General features: G+C 49.2%; 1 protein-coding gene across 1 annotated transcript; it reads left to right on the top strand.

The window, feature by feature from the left end:
- Nucleotides 1–2,531: 2,531 nt before the first annotated feature.
- LOC122379462 lies at nucleotides 2,532–7,843 on the top strand. Its single transcript, XM_043361707.1, has 2 exons — nucleotides 2,532–4,646; nucleotides 7,820–7,843. The coding sequence occupies exons 1-2, from the start codon at nucleotides 2,532–2,534 to the stop codon at nucleotides 7,841–7,843; spliced, it is 2,139 nt and encodes a 712-aa protein (XP_043217642.1).
- Nucleotides 7,844–10,662: the final 2,819 nt, after the last annotated feature.

The following is a 10,662-nucleotide window of genomic DNA, read 5'->3' as shown; positions in this document are numbered from 1 at the left end:
CATTATTGTTGGTAAGTTTGTAAATAGGTCACTAAAATGCAATGTATAAATATGAGATGTGAGACTTTGTCATGCAAAGGTGATTGAAATGGGTTTGGCATGTATGCTGCGTGCCCCCCCCCCGCATGATGCTCAATGCTGTGCAGGTATATCTGTTAAACCGAATTGGTTTTTGTTTCTTTTTAGGAACCTATCCACTGGACGTGGTGTCTATCCACTGGACGTGGTGTCTATCCACCGGACGTGGTGTCTATCTATTGGACGCGGTGTGTCCACTGCACGTGGTGTCTGCTCACTGCACATGCATTGCCTGTCTGTCTCTGCACGCCTGCATCTGCTTGACGGCTGCTTCGAGTGGCGCTGCATGGACCCTTAAGCATAGGGCATGATTGTCTGCCTGCACCTGCGCACTGCATTTGCCCTACTGCTCATATGCGTCTGCCCGTCTGCACCTGCCTGCATGCGCACTGCTCAGTAAGATGACAATAAAGAGTCACCTGTGGGTTGAGTTACAAAGATTGGTCTGAACGGTTATCACATAAAGTTCCAACAATAATGCTGCTGCACATTGTGTTTGCTGTGCTGTCAATTGGATTTTTGGGATCAGCCAGTGAATTACCTTGTGTTTGCTGCTAGTTGGTAACTTGGTTTGGTGTGACTACAAATTTGGTAATAAGCTGCTTGCGTCTGCGTCACCCTGTCTGGTAGCATTTAAGACATACTGGTTGCTGATCAGTGGCATATTGAGCATTATTGGACTCGGCTTAGTAGCTTTCTTCTGCATTGTGAGCAGTTGTCAGTTATTCTGTGTGTTTTTGGCTGACTGCCAGCTGATTGTAGACCTTCTGCTGGCTGATTTGTTGGTTTGCTGGTTGTTCCTGTAAGGGTATTTTGGTCATTATTGGTTATTTAGAAATAAGGTGACTGAGTTAGTTAAGGATCATTACTGCATAGGCATTTGGAGCTGTGCTGCTCATTGTTTGGGTGTATCTGATAACTGATTGTGACTTGTCAGAATTTTGGCTAGAATAGTTACTTGTCACAGTTACAATTGAGCTGTGCCTTGCCTTGCACTGTCACATTGCATAACCATTGCTTTTACATTACTGCTTGATGTTGGGCTAGCATTGTGTGTGACAAGTAGTGTATAGAGTGTGGATGTTAAGCCAGTGTCAGCAGTAAAGGAGCGTTGGATTGATTTCTAGGATTAAGGAGGACACTTTAGAGGAACATTGTAACCTGATTGGTTCCCTGTTCCCAACGGGTTCTTACTGAAGTTATTTTCCCTTATTTTCCTTTTCTTCGTCATGGGCCTTCCTTTGTTGGCTGCGATCAAAGAGCTGCGCATTGTCGACTTGAAGGCGGAACTTGAGAGTCGGAACCTGGACTTCAGAGGAACTAAAGCTGTTTTAGTTCATCGTCTTCATGCTGCCATGGAAGAAGAGGGTGTGAAGCCAGACGAGGTCAAGAGAAGTGAACTGAAGGGACAAGGCAAGACAAAGGAAGATGAGATTGCTGCAACTGATGAAGTTCATCCAGAAGACAGTGCGTCTCAGCAAGGGTCAAAGTTGTCTGGTCTCTCAGGCAAGCGAAGTTTGGCTGGTTCTCTGCGAAGTGCTGCAAATCAGGAAATGATGCTTTCAGCAGCAAGAAAGGCAGGACTTGTGGCGAAGATGGAAGCCCTGAAAAGTCAAGCTGCTGAAGAAAGTAAACTTCAGAAAATGATACAAGAACTGGAGTTCAAGAAACAGCAAGGAGCTCTAATGGCACAGATGGCTGAAGAAGAAGCACAACAAAGGGTACTTGCTCAGTGTGGAGGGAGCCGAGCTGGATCGGTGTTTGGAGCTCTGGCTACACCTCAAGAGCAACCTCAGACTTCACAGACGTTGAATGTAGAGGCTCCTGCATTTCAGCCTCTTGTGGATTTCAGACTGCAGCAAAATATGGACACAAATCGAGGTCATGAGCACCAGGAGGGTCAAGGAGCTTGTGGACAGTCAGAGCAAGTGACGGAGGAGCCCAGGCTTCTAGATGTGCTGCTACAAGTGACTGAGAAGGCACAGTTGCCTCCAGCGGAACTTGTGAAGTTTCGAGGCAACCCTGCTGAGTACTTCTCATTCATTCGCTCCTTTGACAGCCGCATTGGAGACAAACACATCAGTGATCACGACAAGTTGTTCTATCTGCAGCAGTACACTGAAGGACAACCACATGAGATTGTGAGAGGCTGCCTGCTTATGTCACCCGATGTAGGGTACCGGGAGGCTCGGCGCCTTCTGCAAAAGAGGTATGGAAATGAGGAGAACATCAGCGCCGCGCACATAGAGAAGTTGTTGGTATGGCCGAACATCAAGGCAGATAACATTGAAAGTCTGCAGAGCTTTGCAGTCGCAATGATGGTCTGTGACAGCGTGATGAAGAACATGCCTGTTGGTCTAAGAGAAACGGATCATCCACGCACGCTTCGGAAGATTGTGGAGAAGTTGCCATTCCACATCCATGATCGTTGGAGAAGATTGGCTGACGCTGCTATGGAACATGAACAACGGCGAGTCACCTTCTCGGACTTGGTCGAGTTTGTGGACAGAGAGGCAAGAATAGCGGCCAATCCCTTGTATGGGCGTCAGAAGATGGAAGCCTCAAGATCGAACTCAACCGCAAAGGAGAGCCAGCGCACGAGAACAAAGTATGGACTGGCCACGTCAGTGCAAGTTCGGAATCAGTGCATCTACTGCAAGAAGACGCACGCTTTGGAAGATTGCGAGACACTGAGACTGAGGAAGCCAGATGAGCGCAAGAAGTTCATCCAAGAAAAAGGTCTGTGCTTCGGCTGTCTGAAGTCTGGACACTTGGCAAGAGGATGTCAGCAGAGGAGCACCTGCAAGATCTGTGGCAGGCGCCACGTCACGCTGCTGCATCAAGATGGCAACTTCAAGGTCCCGAGTCAGACACCACAGCGGTCTCCTGATGAAGACCATGCAAGAGACAAAGGAGAAACCAATGTCAAGAGCTCAGATCGACCACAGCCACAGTTGGTGAAGACAGGCTGTGTCAATCAAGGCAACACAGGTTTGGCTGTCGTACCGGTGGTGGTGAGGTCGGGTGGAAGATCCGTGACGACACATGCTCTGTTGGACAGTGGAAGTACGGCATGCTTCTGTCAGGAATCACTTCTTGAGAAGCTCGGACTTCAGGACAAGAACAGAACACAGTTGTGCCTTACAACCGTGTGTGAGAACCGGATCAAGATCGACAGTCAGGTTGTCCATGGACTGGAAGTAGCTGACCTTGGAGGACGTCATGTTCTGCAGCTACCGGCGGTCTACAGTCTGGAGAAAGTTCCAGTTGACGACAGTGATATCCCCAGACAGGAAGATGTGAGCAGATGGCCTTATCTAAGGGACGTGCGTCTTCCCCGTGTGGACGCCCCAGTGGAGCTGATGCTCGGAAACAACGTCCCACTCGCAATGGAGCCGTGGGAAGTCATCCACAGCCAAGAGGGAGGACCGTTCGCTACAAGAACTCTGCTCGGATGGGTCATCAATGGTCCCGTTCGACACACCGAGAGAAGTACAGTGACGGCGAATCGTGTCCAGGTCGAAGAGGAAGGGATACCAGAGTTGATCGACAAGCTGTACAACGCAGAGTTCAGTGAAAAGCTGTCAGACGACACAAGATCAGCCTCAGTAGAAGATGAGAAGTGGCTGCAGAGAGTGGAAGATAGTATCGAACTGAGAGATGGCCACTACGAAGTAGCGCTTCCTTTGAAGACGGCAGAAGTGAGGCTGCCAAGCAACAGAACTATGGCTCTGCGCAGACTCGCCAGTCTGAAGAAGAAGTTGACTGAGAACACAAAATTCAAAGAGGACTACGTTACCTTCATGGAGAACATGTTGCAAGAGAATTTCGCTGAGGAGGTGTCAGACGAAAGCTTGAACAGGACAGACGGTCGTGTGTGGTACATCCCACATCATGGTGTGTATCACCCCCACAAGGCCGACAAGATCAGAGTCGTTTTTGATTGTGCGGCCAAGTACGGTGATGTATCCCTGAATGACGTGCTGCTTCAGGGTCCTGATCTAACCAGTTCCCTGCTCGGCGTTCTTCTGCGCTTCCGGACTGAGCCATTCGCATTCATGGCAGACGTGCGTGCCATGTTCTATCAGGTCAGAGTACCGCCGATGGATAGAGATCTGCTGAGATTTCTTTGGTGGCCGGAGGGCGACGTCAGCGTGAAGCCCAAGGACTACCGAATGAACGTACATATCTTTGGAGCAGCATCGTCTCCGAGCTGCTCGAACTTCGCTCTACAGCAGACTGCGCGTGACAACCAGGATGACTTCAGTGCAGAGGCGTTGGCGACGGTTCGAAGAAACTTCTATGTCGACGACTGCCTTCGTTCTGCACCCACGGTCGAAGAGGCACGGTCGCTGGCGCTAGAAGTGAAGACGCTGTGCAGCCGAGGTGGATTTGAACTAACAAAGTACGTCAGCAACAAGGAAGAAGCTCTGAACGAGATTCCGTCGACAGATCGAGCTGAACGTGTCACAGAGAAGGGACTCGACTTGGTGGAAGGAGCAAGTGTAAAGAAAGCTCTTGGAGTCAAATGGAACTTGGGAAGAGACACGCTTGGCTTCTGCGTCAATGTCAGACGGATGGAACCAGTGACAAGACGACAGATTCTCTCAGTCATCAGCTCGGTCTACGATCCGTTGGGAGTCGCCGGACCGTTCGTTCTGTGCGGAAAACTGATGTTGCAAGAGCTGATTGCAACCAAGATCGGATGGGACGACGCAATCACGCCAAGTCAAGAACGGAGCTGGACAAAATGGTTGGAGGATCTACCCAAGCTGGAAGCACTCGAAGTGGAAAGGTCTTTCAAACCCGATGGATTTGGTCGCGTTGTTTCTTGCCAGTTGCACCACTTCAGTGATGCAAGCGTGACAGGATACGGTGCGGTCTCGTACCTGAGATTGGTGAACGACAAGGGTCAAGTCCACTGCTCGATCGTCATGGCGAAGTCTCGAGTTGCGCCGCTTAACCCGCGCCCCGTTGGGCTCTGCCGAGCAACGCGCCCGGTTGGGGGGGGGGGGCCATTTTGGCCCCCCCCTAAGATCTCGAGAACCACGCAACATAGCGACAAGCGGTAAACGGCGTTGGATAGCCCCAACGGGGAACTACCCTGTGACCCAATTTTATTGACCTAGGTCAAACCGATGACGTCACAGGTCAGGTCAAAGGTCCAATTTTCACCGTTTACAGGCACTTCAAGAAATGCGTTGTAAAATCGAGTAAAATGCATTTCATTGAAAATAATCGATGGGTAAATGTTCTTCAAACACATATTTTGCTATTTGAGGTCACTGATACCAGGTCAGGTCACAGAGGTCAGGTCACGGGGGGGTCACAATATGAAAGTGTCGTGTGATACATGTTTTATGGTCCATTTTACATGACAAATGCGATTATATGGGTCAGGCAGCCTTTGGGGCCAGCTTAGATCACGTTTTGGTCAAGGTCAGGTCAAGGTCAGGTCAAGGTCAGGTCAAATTAGGTCAAATTTCAAAGTTAATATTTTTGCATAAAATGGGTATCGAATCGATGCAGCTCGTCACGGGGAGTTCAATGGTGGTCTTTGTTTTGCCGTACGTGGTCTAGAATTGCTAAAAATTGAGTTCAAAAATTTGACGTCATCATTTTTGAACAGTTTTTTCGCTATAACTTGGCCAAAAAACGAGATATCGATCTGAAATTTGGTATGTATATAGAAGAGCGCTGGCACTATCACATATATTCCGGTTTTTTCGAAATTCGGAAAATTTTTGGATTTTTTCAAAGTTTTTCTAAAAAAATCAATTTTTTGATTTTTTTTGGTCAAAAACCAAAAATTTTGAAAATCCGAGATTGCAGTTTTGTAGCGCCGCTTTTTGTCTACTAGACCATATAAAGAACTTTGAAATTGCTTGATAACTGTAGATTTGGTGAGCGTTTCAAGATTGCATGTTTTTTGCCCATTTTTGCTCGAACATGACCTCAGTTTGACCTCAATAACTCCTGACCTAAGGTGACCTAAGACTCGAAATTTGGTGTGAAGGTGTCAAATTGATGCCCGGGAAGGTACTGAAAATTTGGCGGCGCTGCGCGCCGCCGTTTTCTTGCTATTCAGGAAAAACCACAGGGGGGGGGGCCAAAATGGCCCCCCCCCCCAACGGGGCGAGGGTTAAGAGGATGACAGTTCCACGCATGGAGTTGGCGGCAGCTGCGGTAGCTGCTAGACTGAACGCCATCATCAAGAAGGAGCTGCTGGAAATCAACATCGACCAAACAACGTTTTGGACGGACAGCACAACGGTTCTGAGGTATCTCAGGAACGAAACAGCAAGATACCAAGTCTACGTGGCCAATCGTTTGGCGATCATCAAGGATGAGTCCTCTCCATCACAGTGGAGATTCGTCACATCAGAAGAGAATCCGGCTGATGGCGCCTCCCGAGGGGTAAAGGCTACAGCACTCCTGGACCACAGGTGGCTGCACGGACCTGACTTCCTACAGAAGGAAGAGAAGGAGTGGCCGGCCTTGCCAGAAGGCATGGAAGCTCTAGAACCAGAAGACGACGAAGTGCTTCGACCCAGAGCGTGCTACACTGTGAGTGGTGTGGAAGAACAGAGCCCCACTGAAAGGTTCATCCACCACTACTCAGACTGGCACCGGCTCAGGAAAGCGGTAGCCTGGATGCTACGGTTCAAGAAGTTTCTACAGTCAAGAACGATCAAGACAGATGGCCAAGCTGGAGGTCCTGTCACCCGGTCACGAACTCGAGCGGTTAGTGGCCCATCCCTGCTGTCATCTGAAGAGCTTAGAGAAGCTGAAAGGACTATCATCCAGCAGGTACAGAAAGAACCTTTCAAGATAGAGCTCCAAGCCCTAGCCCGGGGTGCTGGAGAACTTGAGACCCAGAATGGAAAGACGCTTCCAAGGAAGAGTAAGCTGAGGCAGTTGGATCCTGTCCTGGTGAACGGGATTGTGGCGGTTGGAGGTCGCTTGGCCATGGCCCCGATCTCGGACAGCATGAAGCACCCACCGATACTGCCAGCACGTCACCATGTTACCGACTTGATCATCAGACACGCGCACACTCAAGTGGGCCACCAAGGACGGGAGCACACGCTTTCGAAGCTGAGAGAGTCGTATTGGCTGATACGTGGCAGTTCAAGCGTGCGTCGGGTTCTGAGGACGTGCACAAGTTGCAGAAAACGTCAAGCAAAGCCCATGGAACAGGAAATGGCTGATTTGCCCGCAGACAGAGTGACGCCCGATCAGCCAGCGTTCAGCAGCGTGGGCGTCGACCTGTTTGGACCCTTCTATGTCAAGAGAGGAAGGGCTCAAGTGAAACGCTACGGGGTGGTCTTCACCTGCATGGCCATGCGTGCTGTGCACATCGAAGTAGCTGACAGTCAATCAACGGACTCCTTCATCAACGCGCTACGACGGTTCTTGGCTAGAAGAGGTCCAGTTAAACTCATCAGATGCGACAATGGCACGAACTTTGTTGGCGCTGAAAGAGAGCTCAAGGCAGAACTTGAAAACTTGAAGCAGACTCAAGTGCATGAGGCTATGTTGAAGCAGGACATAGAGTGGCGGTTTAATCCCCCCTCTGCCTCCCACTTCGGTGGAGCATGGGAAAGACAAATCCGCACCGTTCGAAAGATCTTGGACAGCCTGCTGAACCAGCAAGTTTTGGACGACGATGGATTGTACACACTTTTGTGCGAGGTTGAGAGTATTCTCAACAGCAGGCCGCTCACCTCGGTGTCGACAGACTCAAGAGATTACGATCCCCTGACACCGAATCATTTGCTGCTGTTCCGAGGAGGACCCATCGCACCTGGATTGTTTACAGGAGATTACGTGTACACGAAGCGATGGAGAAAGATCCAGTACCTTGCCGACAGGTTCTGGAAGAGATGGCGAAACCAGTATTTACCACTTCTACAGACAAGGCAGAAATGGAATGTCAAGCGGAAGAACTTGAGTACTGGAGATGTGGTGTTGATGGTTGATGAGGCACTGCCAAGAGGACAATGGCCACTCGCAAGGGTGGAAGAGGTCATGAAGGATCACAAGGGTTTAGTACGACAGGTGGTGGTCCGTCGCGGTAAGACGCTGCTGCGTCGTTCTGCTTCGAAGTTGGTGAAAATCCTGGCAGGATCTGAACAGTGAAGAGTTTGAAGATCGTTTTGGTTGTGTTGAATCGAGGAAGATTCAAAGGGGAGGATGTAAGCGCAGCCACTGCACTTACCGTTCCGGTGAGCCCAGTTGCGCCATCTACCATGTGATCGCTTTCCTTTCCTTCCTGGAGATGGCACCACCGTACAGGGAACCGCTCAGGAGTTAGGGTTTTATTATAGTTCTTGCTCGAAGTGCCCGGATGTGGTTTTTTCGTCGTGTGAGGATTGACGTTTTTGGCGCAGTAAACTTGGCTGATGTTACTGAGGCTTTGAGTCTATGGATCTTGGTTGGACCGATAGATATAAACTATGTGATAATCTTTCCGCCATTATTGTTGGTAAGTTTGTAAATAGGTCACTAAAATGCAATGTATAAATATGAGATGTGAGACTTTGTCATGCAAAGGTGATTGGAATGGGTTTGGCATGTATGCTGCGTGCCCCCCCCCCCCCCGCATGATGCTCAATGCTGTGCAGGTATATCTGTTAAACCGAATTGGTTTTTGTTTCTTTTTAGGAACCTATCCACTGGACGTGGTGTCTATCCACTGGACGTGGTGTCTATCCACCGGACGTGGTGTCTATCTATTGGACGCGGTGTGTCCACTGCACGTGGTGTCTGCTCACTGCACATGCATTGCCTGTCTGTCTCTGCACGCCTGCATCTGCTTGACGGCTGCTTCGAGTGGCGCTGCATGGACCCTTAAGCATAGGGCATGATTGTCTGCCTGCACCTGCGCACTGCATTTGCCCTACTGCTCATATGCGTCTGCCCGTCTGCACCTGCCTGCATGTGCACTGCTCAGTAAGATGACAATAAAGAGTCACCTGTGGGTTGAGTTACAAAGATTGGTCTGAACGGTTATCACAATCATAATGTTAATATTCGTTTTTTTTTTCACCCATTACAGACTTCTCTGGTAAAGAATGGGGCCATGTACATAGTCCTGGCCTACGTTCATCCCGCGACTGCCGCCGGTGCAGAGCTTAACCCGCGCCCTGCTGGGGGGGGGGGTGTTTGAACACCCCCCTTGTGGTTTTTCGCGAATATCTCAAAAACGGCGGCGCGGAGCGCCGCCGTTTTTGGTACACCTTATCATACATCAATTCTACACATGTTGTGAAAATTTCAGACCAAGGTCATTCAAGGTCAGGTCACCAGGTCACTTGAAGTGACCTCACCTCATAAAAAGTTTCAATGTCTGTCATAGCTACACCGAGTGACCGATTGCTTTGAAACTTTCAGCGATTGCTAAGAGCAATAGCATGTACAAAATGTATATCTCAGAATTTTGATATCGATGACCTAAGGTCAGGTCAATTTTGCAACCCCCCCCCCCATTATAAGTCAATGGGAGAAAATTGAAATGCGCTTCTTTTGGACGAAAGACATTATAAACACTCCCAAACACTGAATTACAAGTGGTTTAGACACACTGAACATGAAAATGGTGTCCGTGACCCCTGTTTATGCCCTGAGGTCATCTTAGGTCACGAATGGTATCTAACAGTTTTTCGCAAATAACTTTTGATAGAGGCGTGCTAGAGCGATGAAAACGCCTTAGATGTGTTCAGGTCGACGATACGGATCGACTGATATGCAACATGACCCTTTCCGGTCAGGTCATGACCTTGACCTGAGGTCAAATTTTCAAGTTGACCTTTCAAGGTCAAGTTATAGTTCATTCGATGCGTCTTGACGAGAGGAACACGACGCCGGTAAAAGGAAGCTCGTACAAGGCTTGGGTCAAAAGTTATTGCAGAAAAACTGTTTCCGAAAAAATCGGCTATTTTTGCAGTTTTTGCCCCCTGCAGGCAAAACCGTTGACGTTAGGTCAAATCTGAGAGAATTAATCAGAAAGGGCGTTAATAGGGCTATCGAATGTGCTTTTCCGCGGCGCTGTAGCTCTTTTGGTTCCCGAGTTATGCGTTGGCTTCTTGGAAATTGTCGACATTCGACCTGGAAATCGGCGAAATTTTGCCTTCAATGACCTCTGGTGACCTGACCTTTGACCTGAGCAAAAAATTGACCGAAGTGATTTCCTCATTATTTTTTACGCTCTTTCGAACGCCGCCTTCCGCGTATCGCTACGTGGCCCAGGAGCCGAGTTAGAAGGGGGGGTGTTCAAACACCCCCCCCCCCCAGCAGGGCGTGGAAATCCAGGACCCCCAGCCGGGCGCGGGTTAATGAAAAATCACAAATGTTTGATGGTGGTTATTTAAGAAACCTGATTGCAAATTATTCAGTTAGTTGTTGTTGTTGTTGTTGTTGTTGTTGTTGTTGTTGTTAAAGTTATAGTTATTGTCCTGGCGTTGTTATTGTTCTCGTTCTCGTTCTTGTGCCCGAATAAATGTGCTGCAGCGCTACTCAGTCTGTTTACTTGCGGGTGGCGGTCGAGAGTCGGGGGCACTGGTTGACGGAATTCCGTCGACG

Source organism: Amphibalanus amphitrite, unplaced genomic scaffold, assembly GCF_019059575.1.
Source record: "Amphibalanus amphitrite isolate SeventyFive unplaced genomic scaffold, NRLGWU_Aamphi_draft 000008F_arrow, whole genome shotgun sequence".
Classification (NCBI taxonomy): Eukaryota; Metazoa; Arthropoda; class Thecostraca; order Balanomorpha; family Balanidae; genus Amphibalanus; species Amphibalanus amphitrite.
The sequence above is the reverse complement of the archived record's forward strand: the minus strand, read 5'-3'. Positions and strand labels throughout refer to the sequence as shown.

Bases quoted from the DNA above. Each gene is read 5' to 3' on its own strand.
- LOC122379462 (XM_043361707.1), top strand. From the start codon at position 2,532: ATGGAACATGAACAACGGCGAGTCACCTTCTCGGACTTGGTCGAGTTT. The intron at 4,647-7,819 runs GTCAGACGGATG...CGGTGTCGACAG, and splicing joins CGCTTGGCTTCTGCGTCAAT to ACTCAAGAGATTACGATCCC.